The 23,541-nt window shown below is 43.9% G+C and overlaps 13 protein-coding genes and 1 non-coding gene across 15 annotated transcripts; 13 read left to right on the top strand and 1 right to left on the bottom strand.

Moving 5' to 3' along the window:
- The first annotated feature begins 2 nt into the window (after positions 1-2).
- LOC145710663 (histone deacetylase complex subunit SAP18-like) lies at positions 3-1,007 on the top strand. The gene is made up of 5 exons (XM_081788459.1): positions 3-159; positions 235-294; positions 338-447; positions 492-623; positions 764-1,007. Exons 1-5 carry the CDS (start codon positions 36-38, stop codon positions 818-820), a joined length of 483 nt encoding a protein of 160 aa, XP_081644585.1. The 5' UTR covers positions 3-35; the 3' UTR covers positions 821-1,007.
- Positions 1,008-1,035: 28 nt separating this feature from the next.
- LOC145706710 (solute carrier family 35 member B1-like) lies at positions 1,036-3,816 on the top strand. Its single transcript, XM_081784140.1, has 7 exons — positions 1,036-1,263; positions 1,447-1,592; positions 1,640-1,709; positions 2,442-2,597; positions 2,808-2,879; positions 2,930-3,180; positions 3,227-3,816. The coding sequence occupies exons 1-7, from the start codon at positions 1,090-1,092 to the stop codon at positions 3,348-3,350; spliced, it is 993 nt and encodes a 330-aa protein (XP_081640266.1). The 5' UTR covers positions 1,036-1,089; the 3' UTR covers positions 3,351-3,816.
- Positions 3,817-3,960: 144 nt separating this feature from the next.
- On the top strand, positions 3,961-4,632 carry LOC145706737 (enhancer of rudimentary homolog). The gene is made up of 4 exons (XM_081784171.1): positions 3,961-4,058; positions 4,101-4,203; positions 4,247-4,334; positions 4,375-4,632. The coding sequence occupies exons 1-4, from the start codon at positions 3,998-4,000 to the stop codon at positions 4,426-4,428; spliced, it is 306 nt and encodes a 101-aa protein (XP_081640297.1). The 5' UTR covers positions 3,961-3,997; the 3' UTR covers positions 4,429-4,632.
- A 24-nt stretch (positions 4,633-4,656) lies between these two features.
- Positions 4,657-7,086, top strand: LOC145706736 (uncharacterized). The gene is made up of 4 exons (XM_081784170.1): positions 4,657-5,537; positions 5,691-6,015; positions 6,091-6,899; positions 6,946-7,086. The coding sequence occupies exons 1-3, from the start codon at positions 4,683-4,685 to the stop codon at positions 6,828-6,830; spliced, it is 1,920 nt and encodes a 639-aa protein (XP_081640296.1). The 5' UTR covers positions 4,657-4,682; the 3' UTR covers positions 6,831-6,899; positions 6,946-7,086.
- On the top strand, positions 6,836-8,734 carry LOC145707172 (uncharacterized). Its single transcript, XM_081784660.1, is given in 11 exon segments — positions 6,836-6,899; positions 6,946-7,124; positions 7,168-7,234; positions 7,278-7,524; positions 7,614-7,680; positions 7,721-8,072; positions 8,075-8,206; positions 8,253-8,348; positions 8,426-8,475; positions 8,518-8,632; positions 8,703-8,734. Coding segments are annotated over 11 exon segments (1,401 nt in total).
- Positions 8,735-9,480: 746 nt separating this feature from the next.
- LOC145707192 (uncharacterized) lies at positions 9,481-10,418 on the top strand. Its single transcript, XM_081784681.1, has 4 exons — positions 9,481-9,654; positions 9,699-9,770; positions 9,816-9,981; positions 10,058-10,418. The coding sequence occupies exons 1-4, from the start codon at positions 9,491-9,493 to the stop codon at positions 10,406-10,408; spliced, it is 753 nt and encodes a 250-aa protein (XP_081640807.1). The 5' UTR covers positions 9,481-9,490; the 3' UTR covers positions 10,409-10,418.
- A 36-nt stretch (positions 10,419-10,454) lies between these two features.
- Positions 10,455-13,446, top strand: LOC145710325 (WD repeat-containing protein 3-like). The gene is given in 8 exon segments (XM_081788064.1): positions 10,455-10,630; positions 10,633-10,870; positions 10,933-11,928; positions 11,972-12,199; positions 12,248-12,795; positions 12,841-13,001; positions 13,044-13,168; positions 13,209-13,446. Coding segments are annotated over 8 exon segments (2,694 nt in total). The 5' UTR covers position 10,455; the 3' UTR covers positions 13,432-13,446.
- Positions 13,447-13,751: 305 nt separating this feature from the next.
- On the top strand, positions 13,752-14,676 carry LOC145710328 (uncharacterized). The gene is made up of 4 exons (XM_081788067.1): positions 13,752-14,043; positions 14,090-14,249; positions 14,294-14,376; positions 14,417-14,676. The coding sequence occupies exons 1-4, from the start codon at positions 13,759-13,761 to the stop codon at positions 14,507-14,509; spliced, it is 621 nt and encodes a 206-aa protein (XP_081644193.1). The 5' UTR covers positions 13,752-13,758; the 3' UTR covers positions 14,510-14,676.
- A 13-nt stretch (positions 14,677-14,689) lies between these two features.
- LOC145710327 (endonuclease III-like protein 1) lies at positions 14,690-15,713 on the top strand. Its single transcript, XM_081788066.1, has 2 exons — positions 14,690-15,300; positions 15,345-15,713. The coding sequence occupies exons 1-2, from the start codon at positions 14,973-14,975 to the stop codon at positions 15,674-15,676; spliced, it is 660 nt and encodes a 219-aa protein (XP_081644192.1). The 5' UTR covers positions 14,690-14,972; the 3' UTR covers positions 15,677-15,713.
- Position 15,714: 1 nt separating this feature from the next.
- On the top strand, positions 15,715-16,143 carry LOC145710329 (uncharacterized). Its single transcript, XM_081788068.1, has 2 exons — positions 15,715-15,872; positions 15,919-16,143. Exons 1-2 carry the CDS (start codon positions 15,725-15,727, stop codon positions 16,065-16,067), a joined length of 297 nt encoding a protein of 98 aa, XP_081644194.1. The 5' UTR covers positions 15,715-15,724; the 3' UTR covers positions 16,068-16,143.
- A 1-nt stretch (position 16,144) lies between these two features.
- Positions 16,145-17,297, top strand: LOC145710326 (serine/threonine-protein phosphatase PGAM5, mitochondrial-like). The gene is made up of 4 exons (XM_081788065.1): positions 16,145-16,598; positions 16,646-16,714; positions 16,758-16,959; positions 17,032-17,297. Exons 1-4 carry the CDS (start codon positions 16,179-16,181, stop codon positions 17,127-17,129), a joined length of 789 nt encoding a protein of 262 aa, XP_081644191.1. The 5' UTR covers positions 16,145-16,178; the 3' UTR covers positions 17,130-17,297.
- Positions 17,298-17,475: 178 nt separating this feature from the next.
- On the bottom strand, positions 17,476-17,548 carry TRNAR-UCG (transfer RNA arginine (anticodon UCG)). The gene has a single exon. It is a non-coding gene; the product is annotated as a tRNA-Arg (tRNA).
- Positions 17,549-17,794: 246 nt separating this feature from the next.
- On the top strand, positions 17,795-18,621 carry LOC145709575 (uncharacterized). The gene is made up of 6 exons (XM_081787265.1): positions 17,795-17,920; positions 18,033-18,087; positions 18,131-18,186; positions 18,233-18,314; positions 18,359-18,453; positions 18,498-18,621. The coding sequence occupies exons 1-6, from the start codon at positions 17,848-17,850 to the stop codon at positions 18,560-18,562; spliced, it is 426 nt and encodes a 141-aa protein (XP_081643391.1). The 5' UTR covers positions 17,795-17,847; the 3' UTR covers positions 18,563-18,621.
- Positions 18,622-18,718: 97 nt separating this feature from the next.
- On the top strand, positions 18,719-19,749 carry LOC145707755 (uncharacterized). 2 transcript variants are annotated; one of them, XM_081785326.1, is made up of 6 exons: positions 18,719-18,854; positions 18,902-18,986; positions 19,035-19,102; positions 19,152-19,277; positions 19,325-19,519; positions 19,560-19,749. In XM_081785326.1, exons 1-6 carry the CDS (start codon positions 18,839-18,841, stop codon positions 19,679-19,681), a joined length of 612 nt encoding a protein of 203 aa, XP_081641452.1. In that variant the 5' UTR covers positions 18,719-18,838; the 3' UTR covers positions 19,682-19,749. The 2 variants fall into 2 exon arrangements, with proteins under 2 accessions (XP_081641452.1, XP_081641453.1); XM_081785327.1 differs by having other exon boundaries at positions 19,155-19,277.
- Positions 19,750-23,541: the final 3,792 nt, after the last annotated feature.

Below are 23,541 nucleotides of genomic sequence, written 5' to 3' on the forward strand. Positions count from 1 at the left end.
TGTATTTCACTGTATTCACCCTTTTCTTTATTCAGATGGGTGTCGACTCGCGCATGAGGTCCGATGTGGTCCAAGTCTCGCCGAAGAAGGAGTCGAGAAGCGAGCCAGTCGACAGAGAGAAGACCTGCCCCATGCTGCTCCGAGTTTTCCACTCGAAAGGTATCTTCTGAAGATAAAACAACTCTTGAAGTTCCAACTTTCGCTGGCTCTGTTTATTTTAATCTTTGTACTTAGGACGACACAACCGGCCAGATGACTTTTCGCGTAATCAAACTCCAGACAATGAACTGCAAGGTACCCTACCAGCGATAACCCTAAACAAACGTAAATACTTCAGTCTACACCTGGATGGACGCGACGCTCAAGGAAATCACCAATCTCGTCCGCGGCGTCAATCCAGAAACGCGCAAGAGAGGAACTGAATTCCACTTTGCCATCGTCTACCAGGTTAGCTAAATCGACGCCCGTTTTCGAAGTATAACCGTCTTTAGGATACGAGAATGAACCGATATCGAGTGAAGGAAATTGGAAAGACTGTCTCTGGAGGAAAGTCTGGCGATGAGAATCTCTCCCTGCAAGACTCCAAGTTTCAGATTGGCGACTTTATGGACATAGCAATTAGAGTAAGACCTTTCTGTCTAGGATCGGCAACCTGTCTGAAAAAGCTGAGTCAGGGTTCGGAAGACCTCTAAAGCTCCTTAAAGACCCTGAGTCAGGATTTCTACGCAGCTTTCGGTGGCGCTAGAATCTAACTGTTCTTCAGGATGGTCGACGAGACGGCCCAATGCGCGACGAGCGACGGCGATACCGACCGTACTAGAATTCCAAAACTAGAGAAAGAGAAGACCTTACCGCTGATTAAAAAACTAAACTGAAGAAAAAGAACAACTGCCCTTCCAACTCAAAAATAATCATTCTTTTGCTCAGAAATCGCCTTCTCTGAATCCTGATCAACTCAAACCTTGTTTAGTGTACCGTACCAGTAAAAAAAGAATTCATTTTATGCACTTACCTTATTACTTTTTTTTCCAGAAAGTAATGTGATGAAATGATGTGAAGAAAAGGCAAAGAAAGGAAGAAAAGAAGAAGATGCACGACATCGATGTGGAGAATAACCCGCTGCTTACCGCTGCCAAATCGCAAAATGCGAAAACGGTCGTTTCTTCCGTAGCCCAGAAAAGACTTCTCCTGGTCAAATGCTTCACCGCCGTGATTTCCTGTTATCTTGTTTACGGAGTTTGCCACGAGTCCATCACTAGACAGGTACCTTTCTCAATTAGGAAAAACAGCTTCCTTAGATTTCATCTGATGATGAATCTGAATTGAGTTGCGCAGTCGACTGCTAAAGTTAAATTCCCTAATCGTCTAGGAATTCGGTCATACAACCACGCTACATGTAGATTATTAAGGATCAAGGAGAGTCTTTCGCTCAACAACAGTTTCTAGCTCTACGAAGGAGAACGGTTTACGTTCACGCTGTGGCTGATTTCCGTGCAGACACTGACCAACATGACAGTCGCCTCGATCATTGTACAGCTCTCTTCCCGACCCGGCGAAGTCGATAAGACTCCCTTCAAATACTACTTTGCCTGGTTAGATAATGACTTGGGCGGGAGCACTTTTAACCAGAACTTTGTAGCGCGTTATTCTTCTGCGGTGCGATCTTCGGCTCAAACCAAGCTCTTCAATATCTAAGCTACCCCAGCCAGGTACTAAGTCAAGGCAGCCTCTAAAGCAAAACTCAAACTTGAAACTCCGAGACGCACTCGAGTTTATTTTCATTCGGTCGACTAAGGAGCGCTTCATACATTACACGAGTAGCAAGTGGCCGCCACACACGTTTTTGATCCCAAGGAGCAATTAACCACTCGCGAATCTTGGAATCTCTCCTTCAGAATTAAGTAAAATCACAACTCGCAGATATCTTCAAACTCTGCAGAATTCGTTTCCACGAGTTATAGTTAAAAATACCTCCCCCCTCGCAGATTAATTGACTTCAAGGGCCACTAAAATTTATATTTATTGATCTCCGACCAATTATTCGTCAATGCGAATATTTCATATATTTTATCAACAATTTCTTCTCGGTTAATGATGATTGAATACTTTCAAAACAAACCTTTTTCGTTACCAACACAATTATAAATACCGATAATTAAAAGGATTATAATCAATTATAATTGTTTTGTTAACGAATAAAGCTTGCTTTGGAAGTATTCAATTATCATCAGCCCAGCAGAAATTGTTGATAAAATATACGAAATATTCGCATTGACGAATAATTTGGTGAAAAGAAATAATTGCTTCCAAATAATAAGAGTCGAAATTGATTGAAAGAAGTAGGCTAGAAATTTTGCCAATTGAGCATAGTAGGGTCAGACGCACGTTTTCTATTTTCGCAGATGTTTTGGTTGATGTTGATTTAATGCGACGTGGTTCAGGTCGTCGGCAAGGCATGCAAACCAATTCCTGTGCTTATCTTGTCAGGGCTTGTGGGCCGGAAGAGTTACAATTATGTGAAGTACCTCTGCGTTCTTACGTTAGTCTTGGGAATCACCATGTTTCTGTACCACCCGACGGACGAGACCGTTCAAAAGGTAAGCTTTCCTTCTTTTGTGATTTTTAACTTCGGAGGCGCGCTTGAAAAGTCTTTCCTTTCGACAATACCACTTTCCTCTGAGAACCACCTTTTCGTGGCTCGTGAAAGATGTTCACGAAAGATGCGTGGTTTATTTTCTTTTCAAACTGTAGCTCGCTTCTAATCGCGGTCTGACCCTGCGCGCCTTTATCGAGCCCGTTTATTTTAGCAAGGCGTCGGCCATGGGCTGTTGATCTTCTCGCTTATCTGTGATGGTCTCTGTGGTGGAATGCAGGAAAAGGTATACTGTAAAATTATCAACAAGCGCTCATGCTTTCTTTTTCTCGAAAGGTGCGCTCGAAATTCTGCCCGAACGAGAATCACATGATGCTCTGGACGAACTTGTGCTCTTTTCTCATTCTGTTTCCGTTTTGCTTCTTGAGTGGCGACTTTTTCGGCGGCAACGCGTTCATTCCGCGCCATCCCGAAATACTCCCGCGCATTCTAGCGTTTTGCATTTGCTCCGTCGCCGGTCAATACTTCATCTTCCTGACGATCAAGCATTTCGGCCCGCTGACCGTTTCGATCATTACGACCTGCAGGTAGGAAATGGAAAAATCGACATTTTTGCTCCAAGCTTTCTTTTAGGAAATTCTTCTCCGTCCTGTTTTCTGTTTTGATCTTCGGCAACGTGCTCACCGTTCAGCAATGGATAGGAGCGATTATCGTGTTCACCGGACTAATTGTTGATATTTATTTCGGCGAACACTGATTGTTGATAATTCAATTCTAACTCACTATAAATATGTTTTTACGAAGAAAGAAGAGAAGTGCCTTTAATATTGAATTCATTGAAGCGCATATTTCGAAAACTACTCTTGCCATATGATCCTTAAGTTTCCCGAAATTCAATCCAAATCCGATATTTTGCCTTTCAAGATTTTTTTTCAAAATACTGAAAAAAAAACACTTACCACTATTCGTTTCTGTCGAATCTAAAACTGCCAACTATGCATGATTTCAATATCGTTATCATTTTTATAAATATTTTCCTCCTCCTGATTGAGGCCGCTCACTCAAATTTCATGAGTGGGAGTTCATTTGGAGCCATTAGGAATTATTTCCTATTTTTATTATTCTATTTTTTTTTGTTTCCTTTTTCTGGAAGTGTTATTGTTCACTAATCTGAAACACTTGCATCACAAAAAACGCTATTCCTTTCATATCAATACGTACTTTACTATTTAATCATAATAAATGAAGAATAATCAATCTTTGAATGTCGCATTTCCTTAATTTCCGCAGGTTTCTTAGTAAATATCCCGTGCGATTCACTTTTAATTATCCCAAGCTAGAATTTCTTTTTGGGGCGCCGAACAATCATAGAATGCTAATTTTGAATAATTTGTTGTCTAGAGAATGTCACACGCAATCTTGCTCGTTCAGCCGAACAGAAAGCAGGAGTCTCGCAGCTACGCTGGTAAGATAGCCACACTCGAATGCAGTAGTTAATTTCACTTAGATTTCGAGTCAGTCAACGAAGCTGTGGAGGCAATCTGCAAAATCTACGAAGAGCAGCTCAAGAAGGAGAATGTCACGATGAAACAGATCACTTACGATATCAGGTAAGAACAGTTTGTTCTTCCTTCTTTTCTCCTATATATTTAGCCAACTGTTCGACTACATCGACAACCTCTCCGATCTGTCGATCCTCGTTTACCAAAGAACCTCCATGTCCTATGCTCCCTACAACAAAGTAAACACTACTTTTTTTAACTCAATCTAACTTTCGCTAGGACTGGATCAAAGAGAAGATTTACATCATGCTGCGAAAGCAAGCGGGCTTATGACACCGCTAGTTCCAAAAAAGCCGACTGTCTCTCTCTCTTTGCATGTAGTCACTCACCCCTGAAGACGAGCTACCTTAGAACACTGCTCTAAACCTGCCCTTGTCAAAAAAAGTTTTGAAATTTTCGTCTTTCTTTAATCGGAATCATTTTTCATCAGGGGCTCCATCCTCCAGAAAGCCTCTTTTCTAAAATGGAAGAAATGGACCGTTTAGTTTCATAAGTTTTTTAAGAACTCGAGGTCGTACCGAAAAGTAATGGAACAAGATATAAAACAAGAAAATCGCGGTAACAGCGGAGCAAACTTAAAGCGACTAGGCGAAAGCAACCAAAATGAAGAGAGTCCGAAGAAAAAGAAACTTGAGCTCTCGAACCTGATTGTGTACGCTAATGATGAACATCGATCCTTGACGATTCAGAAGACGAAGGATTTAAATCCTGAATTCGAAATGGACTTTTTCGAAACGACGTCAACGAAGATCAAGAACAAATACGGCAATTTTGAGAAGCTTTTCGAGTTTAAAATCGATGGAGTTGTGATTGGAACTGGACGCGGCTTTGGCAAGAAAGCTGCGAAGCAGGAGTGCATTCAAGATGCAGAGAGAAATCTTCGCAAGATCGGAAAAGTGGTCCCCTTCAATACAAAGCCAAGTGTGCACAATAAAAAATCGGCATTCGCAAGGAGGAAAATGGCGATTCCCCTTCCGCTTTCTTCTGTAGTAGAGGTGAAAGAAGAAGAAGTCAAAAAAGAGAATTCAGAATCCGAGGCTTTCATTGGGCTGGATTTGGAAGACCTTGCTGGGCTAGAATTCTCTCACATCCAAGATGCGCCGATATCGACTAGTTTGTCGAATTTCGCGCAGCAGAACGGGCTTGAATTCCGAACAGAAGTGTACGAGGTGAAGAAGGAGGGTTCTAAAATGCCGGACTGGGGAGCGCGTGTTCTCTTGAATGGCACTGAGATCAGCGCTGCCGTGTCATCTGGTAAAAAAGCGGCCAAAAGTGCGTGTTGGACAAGCGCATTCAGTGTGCTAAGACAACGATGCGATTACGTTGAGAGAAAAGGAAAACGAGATGGCTACGAAATTGTGTCGAAGGAGTTCAAGAGTCAGGTAATTTGAAAATTCTAGTTTAGAACTTAAAATTAAATTTGAAAAGAACTTGAATTGGAGTTTTTTCCAATTTACACGGGCTAATTTCCAACACGTTACAAATAATATGTTTGTTTTGATGATTATAGCGAGTAAATACGATGGAATATTAAGGCGGAGCCGGAGGTACCAATTGACGAGGCCGGCGAGCACGAAGTGAAGGATACATCTCTTGAATACCAAATTCTTGACGCTCTTGAAGCATCTCCAGAAAAACCTAAACCGCAGAAGCCCGAATTAAAGCTAGAAGACAAGGTGATTTTCTACAGTGCTGGCCTGCTGGACAAAGATAGTGAACGACAAACACTGCCAAATGAGATACGAAGACCTGAGTATCTCCAATTCACGAACGCCAAGACTGAAGCTGCACCTGAAAATAACTTTGTCCCGTTGAGAGAACACAAGGACGCTATTATGAGAATAAAAAGACGCCTAAAAGGTGAGTTATCTAATATCAAAGATTCTGATAATTTAGATTTTCACATGTTAGTTATTAATTAATTTAAGAATTCAGACTTCAAAGCTGGGTCGCCTTATTGCGTCGATCAAGCTGCGCGTCGGGCTGGAATCGATATCGCCAAGGACATGTACACGTGTGGCGGCAATATCCTTGCTATTCGTGAGTATCTCAACTCCACTCGACCTCGATTATACCAGGCAACCGAGGACCTCTTCATTACGAAAAAGTCACAATACTGCGTTCTGTCTATACGCGGCGTCGAATGCGCTTACGGCTTCGGCAAATTCGCCAAGCGAGTTGCTTTCGACAACTTGGAATACTTTCTCCGCGAAAACAGCGAAAATAGGATTCACGTCGTTTCTGCTTTGCGTCATAATGGAGTGCGCACGGAACCGCAACTGACGCTTGCGCTCACGCCTGGTGACCGCCAAGTTGGATACATCTTGCCGGCCAACGACGCAGGAAGAATCGTGACGCCGGACCAGGCTAGATTCGCGGACTTACAGGCACAGCAGTCGAAGCTTAAAGAAAAACATGAAGACGTTAAACCTGAAATCAAACTTGAAGACATAACTCTATTCATGCTTGAAGGAATGGATTGTCCGCTGACTATCATCTCCAGAACGGCCAACTTGAACAAGTTCTCGATGAAATGGACAGAAGATGAAACTAAGAACGAGAAACAAGGGGGCGGAACATGGCGTGCCACACTTGCGTTTAACACGACAAAGATCGCAGAAGGCGAAGGGAACTCGAAAAAGAAGCGAAGGCGGATGCTGCTTGTAATGCTTTGAAAGAGATGCTTCAGCGATGCCGCGTACTTGAAGAGAGGAAGAAAGAATATGCACACGAAAATGCGCTAGGTAGGTTCTTTCGCCAAGCTCAAAAAGTAAGTATCGCTTCTTGAAGGAATCGAGGAAGTCCAAAATGGAATGATCGACAAAGCGCAACCGCATCTCGTCAGAATGGCGAAAGCACGAGAGAAACAAGCTAATAAAAACAACAAAGGACTGATGTTAATGCGACTGATGGGCTGGAGCGGCGGTGGACTTGGAGCGGCCGAAGATGGAATCGAACAGCCCATTGACGTGAGTATTTGTTCATATAACATTTTTCTGAATGTTTTTAAAGCATAATGCAGCACGCTACGGTCGGGAAACAACCGGATTGGGAGTTGATGAAGACGGCCGTTGTCAAGGTCTTAAAGAAAAAAATTTTACTAGGATTAAAAATATATCTAGTGACTGTGGAACAAGCTGATGTTCTCATATCGCGCTATGCGACGTCCCAGATCACCGAGGACTTGAGTTTTTCTAAAGGCCTTCGAAAAGAAGAAAGAAAAGCTATACATATGGCAGTGAGTCGATATGGTCTTCGATCGAGAAGCTATGGAAAGGGCGCCGACAGATATTTGGTTGTCTCGCGAACTGCACAGCAGAAACTCGTGATGCTTCAACAGGGATGTATGCTCTCTCAAGCTTCTCTCAAGCAATAAATATTTATTTTAAACACTGTTTTTCCTTTACCTTGTTCATTTCTGTACATGACTGTAAATCCAATACAAATTCTTAATAAAGATCTGCGAAGAGTTTTGATGAATCGTTCGCTTCTCCGGCTAAAAGTCCTTGCCGTGTCTTCCGTCGGGTACCTATCATTCGTCCACAGAGAAAACTCACTAAAACAGAATCGTGTAGAAGCGAAGAGCGAAGGCAGCACGAACGTCAAATTCATTTGTCAAAAGTGCGACGAGTACTGGCGCATTGTCAACGTGGAGCAGCTCTTCGAATTCATTTCCGCGTACAGCGAGCTTGACGATGCGGGTGTTCAGTGGCGTCTTGCGCGTGCCTTCCGTGAATATGCACTCAAGTTCCCGTCCGAGGCGAAAAAGCTCATCCCACTTGCATACGAAGCAGCTGCCCGGGCAGTCGAGCTTGAGCCAAACAACTGGGCGGCGCACAAGTGGATGGGCATTCTTCTCAGCGACTTCGCCGAGCAACAAGGGACCCGAACACTCTTACAAGAGTCGCTCAGGATAAAGAGCACTTTGAGCGGAGCATATCGCTTCATAACGACTCTACCGCGATGTATTGCCTTGGAATGTGGTATTTCCAGTTTACGGAAGTGAGTTGGTACAAGCGTAAAATCGCCGCGGCTTATTATCGTGTCGCTGGTACGTCTAGTTGTACTGTCGTTAAAGAAATGACGCATGATCGTAGTACCACAGGCGTCGTACGAGGAAGCCCTTAGCTGGTTTGAGCGAGCAGAGGAAAATGAGCCCATGTTCTTCGACAAGAATCATTTGATGCTCGCAAAGATTGAGTTCTCAAAACAGACTTAGACAAAAGGCTTTTTCGACATCCTATGAAAATAGCTATTGAACTCTCAAGATAGTGCTACATCAAACTAGGCCAGAAAGAGAAGGCGCTAAATCACTCTCAAGTTAGTGGATTTTTGCGTTCTCTCCTCGAGGAATGTCTTTAGATTGTGACTGACTGGCCAAAAGTAGCCATGACGAGAACGCATTCCAAGAAGCGCTTAAGGGACCTGGGCGAGCAGCGCGGAGCCGAACTTCACGGGCTCGCAGCTTATCTTAGAAGTGAGATTTTTAAGAATTTCTTTTTGCAAATCATATCTACAAACATTCAGCTTTCTCTACCTTTTTTCAGAATTTTTCTATCATTACCGGTTGATGAACTAGAGAGAAAAAGAGAAGAGCAACTTCAAAAGGCATCAAGTCCTGCAAACTTAATTTTATCTTCCTGAAACTAGCACCATTGAAAAGCCCGTTTAATTCTGCACAGATTCCACCTAATGCGCAAATACGGGACAGTACCTATTGGCGATAGAGGCTAGATAAACAAGATAACTGAGCGCGCACTCAGCGGGAATCATGTCCAGGAAGACCAAAATAGCTTCATCAGAGCGTCCTACTGCGCCGCGACCAGCTGAGCGCGCTAAGAAACTTTGTTTATTTGGCGTTACTTGGCGATAAGTACGTATTTAGCTTTGCGCATTAGGTGGAATCTGTGCAGAATTAAACGGGCGTTTCAATGGTGCTAGTTTCAGGAAGATAAAATTTAGTTTGCAGGACTTGATGCCTTTTGAAGTTGCTCTTCTCTTTTTCTCTCTAGTTCATCAACCGGTAATGATAGAGAAATTCTGAAAAAAGGTAGAGAAAGCTAAATGTTTGTAGATATGATTTGCAAAAAGAAATTCTTAAAAATCTTACTTCTAAGATAAGCTACGAGCCCGTGAAGTTTGGCTCCGCGCTGCTCGCCCAGGTCCCTTAAATTCGTCGCGCAATTATCTAGCACTAAATAGCTTCTGAATTATTCTTCTCATTTCTTTCTGACCACTACGTACCACACTAACAATTCAAGTTGCGAGCTGCTTGTTCAACTATCTGGCTCCAACTATCTTTCATAAATGATAATTAAATGTGTGTCTGATTGAGATGAATCGGCTGAAATTGATCGAAAAGTACGCTCGGGTATGGAACACTGCTCCTTGGGCAGAGAGGCTAATGTGGAGACAGCAAGAAATGCATTACATGTGGAATTCGGAACACGCATACGATGGAGGCGCATTCTACCGCCAAATGTCCAAGTTCACTGAGCGGTAACAAGCACTGATTCGTAATTGCGCGTATTAAGTATTTAAAGGTGTAACCCGGAGCGCAAAGAAGACACCTGGGGCCATTACCATCCCGCTACCCAAGAACGAGACGAGAATGGGTCTGAAACATGCGCCGTGTGTGAACTGCTCTAAAAATATTTCAGATGCCGACTGTTCGAAATGACCAAGAAACTGCCAAATTACGGTGTTGGCCGACTCGTGTACAACGCATACGAGCGCACCAACAACTCGCTTAATTACGAGCGCCTAAACGGAACACTTACTCAATCTGATGGGTCAACAGCGCCGCGAATTCCCGACACTATGTGGGTACGTATTTAATCCATTAATTCATTCATAACCGTCCCGATTTAATCAAAATTACACAATAGTAACTATTCTTTAGCTAATCACTCGAGCTTGGTACGACTGGAATACGCCCAACACTGACCAAGTGACGAAACAGAGCCATCTTGGTAATTTTGGCTACGCATATGGAATAGTCTTTCACTACGGTGAGACCGATGGCCTCGAACGAGAATTCGTCGATCATAATTTATCCGGCTGGCGTATAGTCCCCCGCGAGTTCGAGGAAAAATACTTGGAAGCCGACTTCGAAGTTCATGTTCCACAAGATTCTAGTGACGTTGATGTTCCTCCTGTTATTAAAGAGCGATTATTATTTGAGGAAGCTGTTAAAACGGGCGTGCCTGAAAATCGTCTTTCCGTAGACAAATTAAAACTGCACAAAAACTAGATTCTGTCAATTCCCGAATTATAAATGAAGATGTTTTCTATTCAGACATGGGGTTGACGACTCAGCACTTAAAATACCACCCGGTGGGTGTTTTTGGGCTTGTTACTTCTGGCCGTTGTCCTCCGGTTTTTATCTCCCCGCGCGTTGTCGCCTGCGCATGTGTCGAAAACGTCTTGCTCTGGAATGTCGTGACAGGACAGCGTGTTGCGCTGTTACGTGGCGAGACTTCCCCGTCACTCACATTGCCCTTCGACCGGGTAACACCGTGTTGGCTGTCGGCTATCAGGATGGCAGTGTTGGCATGTTTGATTTGGACAGCGGCGATCGCACCGTCCTTCTTCATGGACATAAAAGGGCAATCCAAACATTGGTCTGGAATTCTTCTGGGACAAGACTTGCGTCAGGGTCTCTCGATACCGAAATTATTGTTTGGGATGCAGTGGAAGAGTCGGGCTTGTACAGGTTAGGGTTGAGCAGCTTCAGTTAACTCGAGATTGTTAAATCTGTCTTTCAACCCCTCAAAGACTTCGTGGTCACAAAGAGAAAGTGAACTCAGTTTCATTCTTGAGCAAGCCTGGAGAAGAAAAAGAGCGTTTTCTCATCTCGGTGAGTTCCGACCGAATGATCAAAATTTGGGACCTGGATACGCAACATTGTCAAGTCTCCAATATTCATCACAAAGCACAGATAAACACGATGGTGCTGATGTCTGACTTGGTCATCTGCGCGTCCGATGATGCTACTCTTCGCTTTTTCAAAATCACGTGGCAAAGTGATGATGAAAAGCGCTTCGAAGATGGCGCGGAGCTGAAACTTGATTATTTCGGCAGTACGAACAGGAGTGCCACGGACAAAACGACATTTCTGACAGTGTCGAAAAACTTGCTCGTTGCACACGGACTCAAGAACGTCATCGACATCTGGAAGCTTAATGATGCTGCTGAAGCACGAAAACGACAAAAGAAACGAGTGAAAAAAGCGAAGCGCAAAATAGAGGCATCGGAAAATGGAGAAGCATCGTCAGAAATAATCGTAAATGAAGATGAAACGATTGAAGATCGACTTGGTAATAATGTATCGCACAAGTCCGGTGGCAAGCTGCGCGGTCTCTCAGTTATCCACGCTTCAGCGCAAGAAATAAAGATCGTTGCGCAGCACACCTCAAACCAACTTCAAATGCACTCGTTGAGGAGCGATGTATTCCTCGTCGAGAACCTTGGAAAGCTAACCCTAGCTGGACATCGAGATAGTCCACTAGCCGTCACATTCTCTTCCGATAACCGTGCTATTCTTACGGGAAGCAACGATTGCGTGAAAGTATGGTCAGTAGAAACATGTAAGCCTGTGAGAACCGTGGAGACTGAACCAGTGACTACCGTTGCTTATGTACGGGGCGATAGACAAGCACTTATTGGTACAAAAACTGGAAAGCTTCTTCTAGTTGATATTGCTTCTGCCGATATTCTAGAGGAGAAGGAAGCGCACGAAGGAGAAATTTGGCAAATAAAATCATCTAAACAGTAAGGAATCTTTTCAGTCCCCCAGTTAATTTAAAAACTTCAGAGATTGGGCTACAGTTGGAACAGATGGGCAGATGAAACTGTGGAAATTGGATTTCAAGAAAGACACACTCACGCTCAAGCATACAAAAACCCTTCAGCTGAAAGAAAGCATCCTTGGAATTGAATTTACCAAGGATAAAAAGTTCATCGCTGTCGCGCTGATCGATAGCACCGTGAAAGTTTTCTACAGAGACACGCTCAAGTTCTGGAACTCCATGTACGGCCACAGGTAAATCATTCAGCTCCTTGTTAAGTCATTTGCAAATCGAAATTTAAGTTTACCAGTCAATTGTTTGGCCGCTTCGGATGATTCAACCTTGATGGCGACCGGATCCGCAGATAGAACTGTGAAAATATGGGGCATGGATTTCGCCGACTGCCACAAATCATTTGTCGCTCATGAAAAAGGCGTCGTCTCGGTTTCATGGGTCGTTGACACTCATCTTTTTTTCTCGATGGGCAAGGATGGTTTTATCAAACAGTGGGATGCGGACGGATTCCGACTTATTCAGATTCTTTCCGGACATCAAGATGAGATTAACATGGGTTTGGTGTCCTATAATGGCGATATGGTCTGCTCCGTGGGTAAAGACAAGTCTATCAGACTGTGGGAACGAAGCGAAGAGGTCGTCGTTCTTGAAGATGAGGAACGAAAGAGAAGAGAGGAGGAGGCAAAGAATGCGTACCAAAGTGGGGAGCAAGACGCCGACACTGTCATTCCTGGAGTTAACCCAGATGCGGAAGCGGCAGTCGCACAAATTCACCCTGATCTCGCGGCTAACGCTGCTGAGAGACTTATCGATTCGATCGAAATCCATTACCAAGGTCAGTGAAACCACAAGAGCTTTCTTTTCACTAATAATAATTCAGAGAAGGTGAAGAACGAAAACGATGCTAAGCATCCCATTTTGGCACAGTTGGCGCTCTCAAGTGTTGATTATGTTATCAAAAGTATTAACGAAATTCATCAGCAGGAGTTGGAATCGGCTCTGCTCCTCCTACCGATGCAGTTTTTAACCGAATTCATGAAGGTGCGTTCCGAATTCTTATACACGAATATATTTCCGTTGTAGATTTGTTGTGATGGAATAGAGCGACGTAAATCGGTGGAACGCTTGTCATATACGCTCGCTGCGGTTGAACGACTGTTTTTTACACAATTGACAGCATCATCGAGATACTCACAGCTTTTGGAAAGGTACAGGATTTATTTTGACAGTCTTTTCTTATGTACCAAGGTGCCGCAAAGTAACGGAGGACTCGCTTTGTGAGTTGAAAGAAGTTGCCGACTTCAACCACGCTGTTTTGAGTCTACTACAGAGCAGGTTGGACGATGCTTCCGAAGAAAAACTCTTCGTAGAGGCCGTCGAGAAGAAAAAGAAAAAAGATAAGCGGCGGAAAAAGCAGTTCTCGTTGTGTAAACTGATGAGTTGTACTAAAATATCTGCCCCTAGAAATTGACTTTATTATTTTTAGTATGGGAATTCGGAGAAGGGCGGTTGATCGTACCAAACGCGTTCGATATTACAAGATTCAGTCGCAACAGTAATTCTTTAATTAATATAAACTCATTAACAATTTACAGGTCGCCGAAACTGCCAAAAGCTGGCGCTCTAAGGTAATCACCTGGGCGATTACTGAAGCTGGACTTCAATTATACATTCCTTTTAAGCTTACTGTAAGCTTTATTTATTCGGCTTTAGCTTAAGTCTTCTGTGCTGTTATTCTCAAGATGAATCGCATTTATTATCAATGAATGGTGTTTATAAGTCGGTATTATCTTTTAGAATGGGCAACGAAAGTTCGAAGAAAGGCATTCCTCCTCCTGAGAAATCTGGCTATCCTACACAAGGAGGTGCTTCCTATCCCAGTCAAGGAGGTTCTTCGTATCCTTCTCAAGAGAAAAAGTCACCCCAAGGATATCCAGGAGCCCCTGTTCCACCTGGGCAAGCAGTCCAACCTCCTCACTATCCAAATCAACCGGCTTATCCTCCAGCACCACATCAAGGATACCCGCCTTCTGCAGGTGCAAATGCACCACCTCCACCATATGCTCCTCCTGGAGCTCCACAGGTACAGAAAGCAGCGATTTTATATAGAAAACTTACCTTAATTTCAGCATTATCCGCCCGTTCCTCATCAAAACCCTGGATATCCACCGGCACAAGGAATGTACCCGCCTCATGGAGCCCCTTCGCCGCAGCATTTTCAACAAGGAGGTGTTGGTTATCAGGTCATACCGGGACAGTTTCAGCCTGGACAACAAGTAATCGTCAACGGTAAAAGAATTTGGATCATTTCCTTGTCGTTATTGAATACATAGGTGGCTTTGATGCGGGTGCACGATTCAATGGAAACGCGTCTATCCCCCCACCACCTCCTGGATGTGCTCCAAACGCAGCTCAGGTAATCTTGAACTGTTTTTTGTTTCTCACACAGATCTAAGGTGGCCCAGGCGCAAGGTGCAAACGTTCAAATAAGTCAGAAAAAGGATAATTTCGTCACCGGTGGAGGCGGCGGTGGCTATACCATGTGGTGAATGTGACTTCTTTTGTAAATACACTTCCCAATTTATGATACGAACTAAAATGCCTTTTACTCAGTCCATGTCATTCAAAAATTAATCATTGACCTCACTTCTTCCCGATCTGTTCCAATTCATTCGTTGTTGTTATTCTTCTACAAATTCCTCTACCCTTCACTTCAGTCTCGCTAAATTATGGCATGTTATAGAAAGTTACAGACGAAATGCGGACTCGAAGTGCCAATGGCATAAAGCGTGCTGCTTCAAGCATTCCGGCTGCGAACATTCCGAAAGTCGCCGGAAAGAAACAGAAAATAAAGAAAGCAGATGTTGACGCTGTTATTCCTGAGGCGACTAAGAGCTTCACTCCCGTAGTTCCTCCTCCTACAGTTCCAACGAATACAAAGAAAGGAGCAAAGAAGACGACTGACATCAGCCCCCGGAGAACTGGGAGGTGCTCTACCGAAACATTCAGGAGATGCGAAGCAAAGCCGACGCCCCTGTTGACACAATGGGTTGCACCGAGCTGTACTCTGGCAAAGCGACTGCGGTTGAGAAGCGCTTTCAAATTTTGATTTCACTTTTGATGAGCTCGCAGACTAAAGATGAAGTCAACGCCGGAGCGATGAAGCGACTCAATGAGCACTTCAAATCCTTTAGCGCAGAGGACGCTGCTACAGCGAACGAGTCACTTCTTTCTGAGCTCATCACTCCAGTTGGATTCCACAAAACCAAATCCAAGAATATCGTCAAAGTTGGCGCAATCTGCCGAGATCAATACGGCGGTGATATTCCTGACACAATCGGTAATTCTAAAAGTCAGGCTGGATATTAACGTATTTTTATGTAGAAAATCTCGTCAAGCTTCCGGGTATCGGCCCGAAGATGGGCTACTTAGCGCTCAGCTGTGCGTGGGGAAAGAACGACGGAATCGGTGTTGACGTTCACGTCCATCGCATTTGCCAGCGTCTCTGCTTCACGAAAAAGCCAAAGGACCCCGAAGCCACTCGCGCTCAGCTAGAGTCCTGGCTTCCCAAAGACAAGTGGCAAGAAATCAACAAACTCCTTGTCGGCTTCGGGCAGCAAATTTGCTCCGCCAAGGCGCCTCAATGCTCCAACTGCCTCAACAACGCTATCTGCCCCAAGAATTTCTCTGGAGAGAAAAATTCTCCCAAGAAATAAACGGAAAAGTCTAGGTCGAGCTGACTTTTATCATTTTTAGAAGGAATAATGGTGAAGGATATCGTCGACCAGGCTATCGCCGCCAATAAGGTGATGGTTTTCTCAAAGACCTACTGTCCTTTCTGCACCAAGGCCAAGGACGCCCTGAAGAGCGTCGGTGCCTCTTTTGAAGTCATGGAGATTGAAAACCGAAGCGGTAAGATTAGATGCATTCTTTGAACAAATTTCCTACTAATTTTTAGACATGGATGCCATCCAGGACTACCTGAAGGAGCTGACTGGCGCTCGATCAGTTCCACGCGTCTTCGTCAATGGCAAGTTCTACGGCGGTGGGGACGACACCTCCGCTGGTGCTGCCAATGGCGATCTCGCCAAGAAGATTGCCGAATAAGTGTTATTATTGTTTAGCCAAAAAATTAGCCTGACGTACTACTCGTGCTACAATTAATGTTCTTTTCTTTAAGAAATTGTCTCATCTCTTTCTTCATTTTAGAAACTTCTGATGGTAATACGCACGTTTCTTCCGTTTGTCGGGTCTGTTTGCGCTGCAAAGGGCCTACAAAAGTACCTTGCTCAGCCGAAGCTGAAAGTCGCAGCAAAAGAAGAGACGGAGAAGGCCGACTGGGATTACAACTGGGATCACCGGCATCCTCAGGCCGATTGGACTGACGAAATGAAGGAAAAATACAAAGTGAAGAAGACAAGACATGTGTACTTGATCCGACATGGGCAGTACATGGACGGCGAGAAAGACGCAGATCGCGTGCTCAGCGAGAAAGGTCGCGAGCAAGCTCGCCTCTGCGGGGAGTACCTGAAGGCTTCTGGAATTAAACCGACACAATTCGTTCATTCTACAATGACCAGAGCGACTGAAACTGCCAATATCATAAACTCGGTGCTGCAAGTCGATTGCAAAGTTGAGGTAGTCATCAAAAGCTGCGTTCTCTTCCTTGATTTCATTTCTTTCAGAGTTCCGATCTGATCAGAGAAGGTTGCCCTATCGAGCCCTCTCCTCCACTCAAAGGCTACCCTGAAAAGGTACGAGCTTACAGTACCTCGCTTGAGCGTTACTATTTTTCAGCCATGGACCGAGTACAAAGAATCTGCAGCTATCGAAGCCGGCTTCCGTAAATTCATTCGCCGTGCCAAGCCTTCTAGCGAGGAGAACGAGGCGGCCGTGATTGTCTGCCACGGAAACGTGATCCGATACTTTTTTTGCCGTGGACTTCAGTTGCCTCCATCTGCATGGCTTCATCTCTCAGTTTCGCACTGTTCAGTTACTCAGGAACAGATAAAACACTTCTCTTATCTTTTCAAAACAAGAGCTCTTGGAAAGACGTGTTTTATCTCTTACAAGATGCACATGAGACCCAGCGGTACAGTTGGAAGCCGAGCAGTTGGCAACAACAGTTTTTTGCCCAGAAAATATGTCACATTCACAAACAGAGAGTAATTAATTCTAGACATTTCTTTCACAATCTCTGCCGCATATATTTCTTTTCAAGTTCAATAAATACCTATCATTGATAGGCTATCAAGATATAAAATTTTAAAAGGAAAGGGTGGATAACTCTTCTCTTTCTATACTCTTTATTTTATTTCAATCTTATCATCGAGAATTCAGTCTAAGAACAGTGAAAAGCCCTAAATCCGGTGTTATTTACTGTTATTTAACTTTTCAGTTCATTAAATTCAATAAAAAAGTTTTGATAAGATTCCAAATTGGTGTTTTTTAATCTTAGAAAATAAACAAAATTTGCTTTCTACTGTCGTCGGACAAAAAAAAAGGGAAAAAGTTTTGACCACGATGGGACTCGAACCCACAACTTCCTGATTCGAAGTCAGACGCCATATCCATTAGGCCACGCGGCCGGCCAACACCTGGCCTTTGACGCTCAATTTTATATCACAAGTATTATATATTGAACTTTTCTCAAGTAATTTTGCATCTTTTTTTATCAGCATGCAGTGTGCAAATCAGATAGATTGACTTGTCAAAGATGCAGGGGGAAAGTAATGGAAGGCAGACATGAGAAGTACACAAAGAAACGAAGCCAGTGGCCCCTTTCACAAGTACTCTCGAAGTTAACACCTCCGATCTTCCTTTTAAACCTGACCGACCCGGGCATCAGAGTCATTCCTTTTTCTTTTCCAAACCCTTTTTTTCTTCAATGCCAGAGCCAGCGAAGCCGCCACGAAAAGGTTCGTCCAAGAATTGCTCCAAGGAGTCGAGTGAAGCTACGCAGGAAATGGTGACTTTGATGCTACTTTGAGAATAGTAAAGCGGGAAATGAAGCCCGTCGTAAGGGGACTTGAGATTTGTGATTTTTGTCAAGTAGCATTCGCCACCTAAATTAGCCAGCAGGAGCCGCTTCGCCCTTTCAAAGAGCCCAGCACCGCACCAGTTTCAGGTAGCGTAACTTTCTCCTCTACCGGGAGTCAAAGTGATTTAAGCATGTCCAGATCCAACAAGTTAGACTCGCCGAAAATGAACAAGAAGAACTTGAGAGGTATTTGAAAGCCAAAGAGTGTCAAAATAGCTAAATTTTAACCGAGAATTCGACGGAACGGAAAGTGCAAAACAATATGATGTCGGTCTCCTGCGCAGAGGATCCGTCCGACTGAAGAGAGCATTTAGGTAACGGAAGAAGATATGGTGCCACTGAAAGTCTTCCCTTTTAGCCAGAAGAAAACAGTCCACCTGGATGCGCCCGTGTCTGGCTGGTGCAAATTCAAGAGCCTTTTTGGAGTTACCAAGCACGTTTCAACCATTCCAGGTGAGTGGACTTTTTGAAATGAAAGAAATATCTTCAAATCATAGGACATTCCGACTACCTCGCCTACCGAACAACATCGCAGCTCAAGAAGATCGAATCCTCTTATTGATACTGACTCTTATTGTGACACTCCCTCCGAATTTATCCGAATAAAAATGATGAAATTATCCTCAGCTTTGATTAATTCCATTCGTGAGCATTTGAATAAAGCATGAAAGTTGCTTGGTAAATCTCTTTATCTTGATTTCCGCGAGCAAGGAAGACCTCGAGGGTAGACGAGTCGAATCTGCCGCCTCCGTTGATTTCCACGCTGCCGAGCGAGAGTCAGAGCCTGATTTTTATTTCCCAGAATTGCTCAAGAGAAACCAAAATTGGAGTCACCAAAATGAAGATTTCCCTCGGTAAGACCGGTCAGTTCTTCTTCGAGAAAGATCATTCGCGTTTTCAGCTCTCATCGCCAGCTCATTTGGCCAAGATCTCGCGACTGCCGGCAATTCATCTGCTACCGAGGCTCCGGTAGTTTCTTATACTGAGTAAGAATCAAAGAGTTTTCAACAACTCTAATTGTTCTTTTTTTGCAGGGCCGTTTCTCTCCTCAACGATGGGAGCAACAATGGCACCAGCGCTGTGCTAAGAAATGGCGAAACAGGTGAAGTCGAGTTACAAGTCAGCTGATTTCAACTTTATTTCAACTTTAGAAGAATGCGTCAAAGGGGCCTGGGGAAAGGATTGTTTCAATAACTGCAACTGTGGCGAAAATGGATGCGATAAAAACACGGGCGTTTGCGATGGGGACGTGGGAGTATGCCCTGATCATTACACAGGTATTCGAGTATCCGAAGAGAACGAGAAAATGGATTCTGAGTTCTAGGGCCGAGATGCGACGAGCCCGTCTGCAACGATTTCTGCGCTGGGCCTGGAAGCATTTGCGTCGCTCCCCACCGCTGCGTCTGCGCCGGCCACTACACGCAGGGCTCGTATAAGCTTTCTGACGTGAAGGATGCCAGCACCGGCGAACCTTACACTATGTACTACTGCTCGTCCAACAGAGGCGACGGCTTGAAAGGTACTCGCAAAAGGAAACAACAGAGGTGGATTTATTTTAGGCGCGTTTGCGTCCCTTTTGATCCTGATTGTTTCGATATCGCTGTGTGCCTTTGTCCAGACGAACGCGACTGGGCGAGATCGCAGGAAGCAGTACGAGTATATCGCCGAAACGGAGCAGTAGCCTTTCTTTCTGATCCTTCACCCCAAAATATTATTCTTTTCGCTGGAATACATCACAATAAGCACTTATATTCCTCATTCTGGAGTAATCGCTTTCTGACAGCAATAAATCAAGTCCAGCGGACGTGTGTTAACGCCGGACGGATCATAAATCGGTGAAAGAAAAAATTTTGTTGAATTTGCTCTCAATCAGTCTCGCTCAAATACCCAAATTGAGGCGGTTCCGATTTTTCATTTTGCCTGATCGTGTGACCTCGAAAATTGTCGGCGAGGGGAGGTTGAGTGTTCGCGTGTGTCCAAATCGTGAGCACTTTTCACAGCTCGGCGCAAATCAACTTTCGCCGCTGATACTCTGCCCGCTATCATAAGGAGGGCTCCTTTGTAGGCCTCGATAAGGCTCTTCGATTTTTGAGAAAGAGATAGAGGAGGACACTCAGAGATTGATCCAACCCACCCGCCGTACAATATCGACGACACAGACGAACAGGTAAAAAATCCGCAAAAAGAGCTTTATAATATGAACAGAGAACTGAGCAAATCGATGATCAGCGTGCTAGAAATGCCAGTATCAGAGTCCTGGTAGGTCCATTAATTATCATACTTCATTACGAACAAGGTTGTCAACACGAAGAGCCCGTGCTCCCTTTGAACTTTTTCTTGAAAAAATCGGCTTTCGGTTTTTGATCTTTTTTATGAGAGGAAGAACGGCCCGTCCTCATTTTATTTTTTCATTTTTAGAAATAAGCAAAATGATGATAGGAAATAGGCGAATCTCTTTTTACCTTATTTTCCGCGAATTTTTAGTAAGAGATTGGTAAAGAACCCGAATTAGATACGATTCTTGAGGCAGCGGAAGATTCCGATTATATTTCGGACACTTTCGAGGATGGGTAAGTTTTTGGGAAGATTTTCTTTATCGGGATTTTCGGAAAAAGCGAACTCTATTTTTACAGTCATTTCTGGATTGTGGCCATCTTCCAACACGCTCTTGCGTAGCTCTGATTAGCGCAAAAGCGTTTGTCTGTATTTGGCAAGTGGCAAGCTCTTTTTGGACTGAAACGTAGTTCTGTGAACGAGCCTGCACTCACATTCTCTAAGCACGACAGCTCAGCAAAATTTCCACACACCTTTTTTGCGCCTTCAGTAAATGATCCACAGGCGTTGCGATAACACCTAGCAAAGCCTAAATTTGATCCGGAAACGAGGGATTAGCCGGATTACCAGAGAGGAAAAACGCGAGAAAGTAGTGGAAAGAAGAAGCAGTGAAAAACTAGTGAAATGAAGCAGCAAACGATTTCAGGAATGTGGCTCACTCCGTCGACTCTCATTCCAACGCGAATATTTGTTAATGAGAAGCACAGTAAGAGACGAAAGCTACGATGATAAATCCCTCAACGTTCGGTGCTGCGGCCGGTCCCGGAACAAACAGCGCGAAGGGACTGACAGTCGCACGCGTCGATCGAAAAGGAATCGAGTAATCACCGTTTTTATTGTTGTTCCCACGAAATTTTCCCTTGACAGCGCTCGTAAATCCTCCGGGAAGGGACCACTTTCTTTCGCGGAAATGCACTAAGCGCTCATAATCCAGCATTAGGGGTTGACTTTTGAGTTCTTGGATATTTTTGAATTTGTTTTGTTTGAAAAAACATTTATGACATTCGAAAGTGAGGAAAGTTGCATTAATCGAAGTTCTCCCGAGGACCGACAGCTAAGGGACGACAGCGATCTTCAGCGAGCTTCATATTCGTACACAGCTAAGAATCGAAGCAGCAGGCCATGGTGGGTGGAGACACCGCTAGTTTATTGTCGCTAGGGATGAGAAATTCACTCGTGCTCCTCGTAACGCCGAGAAAATAGTAAAAAAACGAACATTTTCTCATCTAAAGCTGCTGCCAAGAACAGCTAACGACGGTCACGACCAGGGCTGGTAAATTCGCGTCCTAAAATCTGTCGAAAATTTTTAGTGCACTAAAATTAGTGCGCGAATTTATTTTGTCGAGACTTTAGTGACTTTCGCGTCTCTTTCGCGTGTGTCTCGAAAAGTGTCGAAAATAAGGGCTGCTGATTGGCCCGCCAATGAGCGCGGACACTTTAATTCGGAAGAATACGTAAGTTTGAGAATTTCAAACTTCGTTAATATAAGAATTTCAAAAGTTTGGTTTCAATAAAGTGGACTGGGTAATCGAGGGGGTAAATTTTAATATAGAGTCAAAAAGACTTTATCAATCGATTTGTTAATTTTCTTTAAAATATAAAGTTACAAATATAGGCTTTATTATATAGCCTATATTATATAGGGAAAAATAAAATTCAATCTTTGTTTGTTCTCTCTTTCTGTGCTGGATTTGAATGATAAGCTTCGACTCTTAGCCTAAATTAGCTTTCTTAGGGAGGTCTTCTCCCTAATTTTTTTATTGAAGGGCCACCCGCAGCTTGTTCTTCCTGCTTTTTCCCTTTCTTTTCAATCTTCTTCTTGTCGTCGCTCGACTAATCTTCGGTGTCCTCAAAATTCTGCAGCTGGAGCAGCCTTGTGCGAGTTGTTAATATAACAAAATAATATTTATTTCACAATTCATAAGGAGATCTTCTCCCAATTTCATGCTTACTTTATAATTCAGAAAGCAGATTTACTCCCGATACATTTTACTCTAAAAATTAACACTGCTATATCCTAGAAGACTAAAAAAACTTTGGGAGGAGTTCTTCATTAGCAGTTATCAAGTAAGCGTGAATTTGGGAGGAGACCTCCCTTCTAAATTATCAAATTAATATGATTCTGTGAATAAAGAATTAAATAAAGATACTGAGAAGAGCTCTTGGACCACGAAAGTAGAACGTATCAGTCAAGGCTGCTCCAGCTTCAGAGACTGTTGAGGACAGCGATGAGAAGTTGTCGGACGATGACAAGAAGAAGAAAGGCAAAAAATGAAGAAAAGCAGGAAGATCTAGCTGCGGATTTTTGTTATTGACTCTTGTGGGAGAAGACCTCCCCAGAGTTCGAAATTTTCTCCCGCGCCCCCAAGATATTTGGATATTCTTTCCCCCGCTCCCTCGAGATTTTCTCGTGATCTTTCTCCCTCCCCCGCTCCCGCCCTAAATTTTCATGCCTTCTTCCCGCCCCTTCCCGCGCCGCGAAAACTCAAAAATGCTCCCGCGGGGCTGCGGGAGCAGCGGGGAAGAAGCTTTTAAAGGTCTCAGTCCCGTTCCTTGGTTTTTAAATTTAAGGGGCTTGACAAAGGTCGGGGAGGTCTGAGTTTATCTATCTCAGTTTCTTCCCCAACCCCACCCACCACCATTCAAATTGAAAGTTAATATTGTTCATGTTCTTAGCTTTGTTTTGGTTTTTATTTATTTTTTCAATTTTATTTCTCAATTGTCGAATTATCTAAGGGGCCTGACTCAGGCTTCTTCCTACGTGAAGACCTTTTAAACCAGCTCTCACGTTGACTTTTCTTTCCCGCGGGCTTCCGCGGGAGCAAAAGGAGGGGGAATCCTTCCCGCGCCCCCGCTCCCGCGCAAATTTTCAGGGAGACCCTCGACTCGCCGGGATTTTCGCCTGACCCTCGACTCGCCGGGAAAAATATGCAGACAGAACCCCGACGAGTCGAGGGTCACCAACCGTAACCCTATCCCTTATCGATTAGCACAATTCCTCAATAGTTACCCTAAACCCTAACCATAAACCCAAGTTATAACCCCTACTAAACCATTTCTTGGGGAAACATTTGATAAGAAACGATTAAAATATAAAATATTTAAGCGTTAAAAATGGGTATAGTTGGTGATTCTAGCAATCTCTAGAATACCCTCGACTCGCCGGGAAAAAATATGCTCAGTCCCGGCGCAAAATTAACAAAAAAA

Source organism: Oikopleura dioica, chromosome XSR (assembly GCF_907165135.1).
Source record: "Oikopleura dioica chromosome XSR, OKI2018_I68_1.0, whole genome shotgun sequence".
NCBI classification, from domain to species: domain Eukaryota; kingdom Metazoa; phylum Chordata; class Appendicularia; order Copelata; family Oikopleuridae; genus Oikopleura; species Oikopleura dioica.

Excerpts from the sequence above, each read along its gene's own strand:
- LOC145710663 (XM_081788459.1), top strand. The coding sequence starts at position 36 with ATGGGTGTCGACTCGCGCATGAGGTCCGATGTGGTCCAAGTCTCGCCG. Across the intron at positions 160-234 it reads CCGAGTTTTCCACTCGAAAG|GACGACACAACCGGCCAGAT; the intron begins GTATCTTCTGAA and ends CTTTGTACTTAG. Across the intron at positions 448-491 it reads ACTTTGCCATCGTCTACCAG|GATACGAGAATGAACCGATA; the intron begins GTTAGCTAAATC and ends AACCGTCTTTAG.
- LOC145706710 (XM_081784140.1), top strand. The coding sequence starts at position 1,090 with ATGCACGACATCGATGTGGAGAATAACCCGCTGCTTACCGCTGCCAAA. Across the intron at positions 2,598-2,807 it reads CGGACGAGACCGTTCAAAAG|CAAGGCGTCGGCCATGGGCT; the intron begins GTAAGCTTTCCT and ends CGTTTATTTTAG. Across the intron at positions 2,880-2,929 it reads GTGGTGGAATGCAGGAAAAG|GTGCGCTCGAAATTCTGCCC; the intron begins GTATACTGTAAA and ends TTTTCTCGAAAG.
- LOC145706737 (XM_081784171.1), top strand. The coding sequence starts at position 3,998 with ATGTCACACGCAATCTTGCTCGTTCAGCCGAACAGAAAGCAGGAGTCT. Across the intron at positions 4,059-4,100 it reads GGAGTCTCGCAGCTACGCTG|ATTTCGAGTCAGTCAACGAA; the intron begins GTAAGATAGCCA and ends AATTTCACTTAG. Across the intron at positions 4,204-4,246 it reads CAGATCACTTACGATATCAG|CCAACTGTTCGACTACATCG; the intron begins GTAAGAACAGTT and ends CTATATATTTAG.
- LOC145706736 (XM_081784170.1), top strand. The coding sequence starts at position 4,683 with ATGGAACAAGATATAAAACAAGAAAATCGCGGTAACAGCGGAGCAAAC. Across the intron at positions 5,538-5,690 it reads CGAAGGAGTTCAAGAGTCAG|GCGGAGCCGGAGGTACCAAT; the intron begins GTAATTTGAAAA and ends TGGAATATTAAG. Across the intron at positions 6,016-6,090 it reads AATAAAAAGACGCCTAAAAG|ACTTCAAAGCTGGGTCGCCT; the intron begins GTGAGTTATCTA and ends TTAAGAATTCAG.
- LOC145707192 (XM_081784681.1), top strand. The coding sequence starts at position 9,491 with ATGAATCGGCTGAAATTGATCGAAAAGTACGCTCGGGTATGGAACACT. Across the intron at positions 9,771-9,815 it reads CAAGAACGAGACGAGAATGG|ATGCCGACTGTTCGAAATGA; the intron begins GTCTGAAACATG and ends AAAATATTTCAG. Across the intron at positions 9,982-10,057 it reads GAATTCCCGACACTATGTGG|CTAATCACTCGAGCTTGGTA; the intron begins GTACGTATTTAA and ends ACTATTCTTTAG.
- LOC145710328 (XM_081788067.1), top strand. The coding sequence starts at position 13,759 with ATGGGCAACGAAAGTTCGAAGAAAGGCATTCCTCCTCCTGAGAAATCT. Across the intron at positions 14,044-14,089 it reads CTCCTCCTGGAGCTCCACAG|CATTATCCGCCCGTTCCTCA; the intron begins GTACAGAAAGCA and ends CCTTAATTTCAG. Across the intron at positions 14,250-14,293 it reads ACAACAAGTAATCGTCAACG|GTGGCTTTGATGCGGGTGCA; the intron begins GTAAAAGAATTT and ends TTGAATACATAG.
- LOC145710327 (XM_081788066.1), top strand. The coding sequence starts at position 14,973 with ATGCGAAGCAAAGCCGACGCCCCTGTTGACACAATGGGTTGCACCGAG. Across the intron at positions 15,301-15,344 it reads TGATATTCCTGACACAATCG|AAAATCTCGTCAAGCTTCCG; the intron begins GTAATTCTAAAA and ends ATTTTTATGTAG.
- LOC145710329 (XM_081788068.1), top strand. The coding sequence starts at position 15,725 with ATGGTGAAGGATATCGTCGACCAGGCTATCGCCGCCAATAAGGTGATG. Across the intron at positions 15,873-15,918 it reads GGAGATTGAAAACCGAAGCG|ACATGGATGCCATCCAGGAC; the intron begins GTAAGATTAGAT and ends ACTAATTTTTAG.
- LOC145710326 (XM_081788065.1), top strand. The coding sequence starts at position 16,179 with ATGGTAATACGCACGTTTCTTCCGTTTGTCGGGTCTGTTTGCGCTGCA. Across the intron at positions 16,599-16,645 it reads AAGTCGATTGCAAAGTTGAG|AGTTCCGATCTGATCAGAGA; the intron begins GTAGTCATCAAA and ends CATTTCTTTCAG. Across the intron at positions 16,715-16,757 it reads TCAAAGGCTACCCTGAAAAG|CCATGGACCGAGTACAAAGA; the intron begins GTACGAGCTTAC and ends ACTATTTTTCAG.
- LOC145709575 (XM_081787265.1), top strand. The coding sequence starts at position 17,848 with ATGCCAGAGCCAGCGAAGCCGCCACGAAAAGGTTCGTCCAAGAATTGC. Across the intron at positions 17,921-18,032 it reads GGAGTCGAGTGAAGCTACGC|AGCCAGCAGGAGCCGCTTCG; the intron begins AGGAAATGGTGA and ends GCCACCTAAATT. Across the intron at positions 18,454-18,497 it reads GCACGTTTCAACCATTCCAG|GACATTCCGACTACCTCGCC; the intron begins GTGAGTGGACTT and ends TTCAAATCATAG.
- LOC145707755 (XM_081785326.1), top strand. Across the intron at positions 18,987-19,034 it reads CCGGTAGTTTCTTATACTGA|GGCCGTTTCTCTCCTCAACG; the intron begins GTAAGAATCAAA and ends CTTTTTTTGCAG. Across the intron at positions 19,278-19,324 it reads ATGCCCTGATCATTACACAG|GGCCGAGATGCGACGAGCCC; the intron begins GTATTCGAGTAT and ends TCTGAGTTCTAG.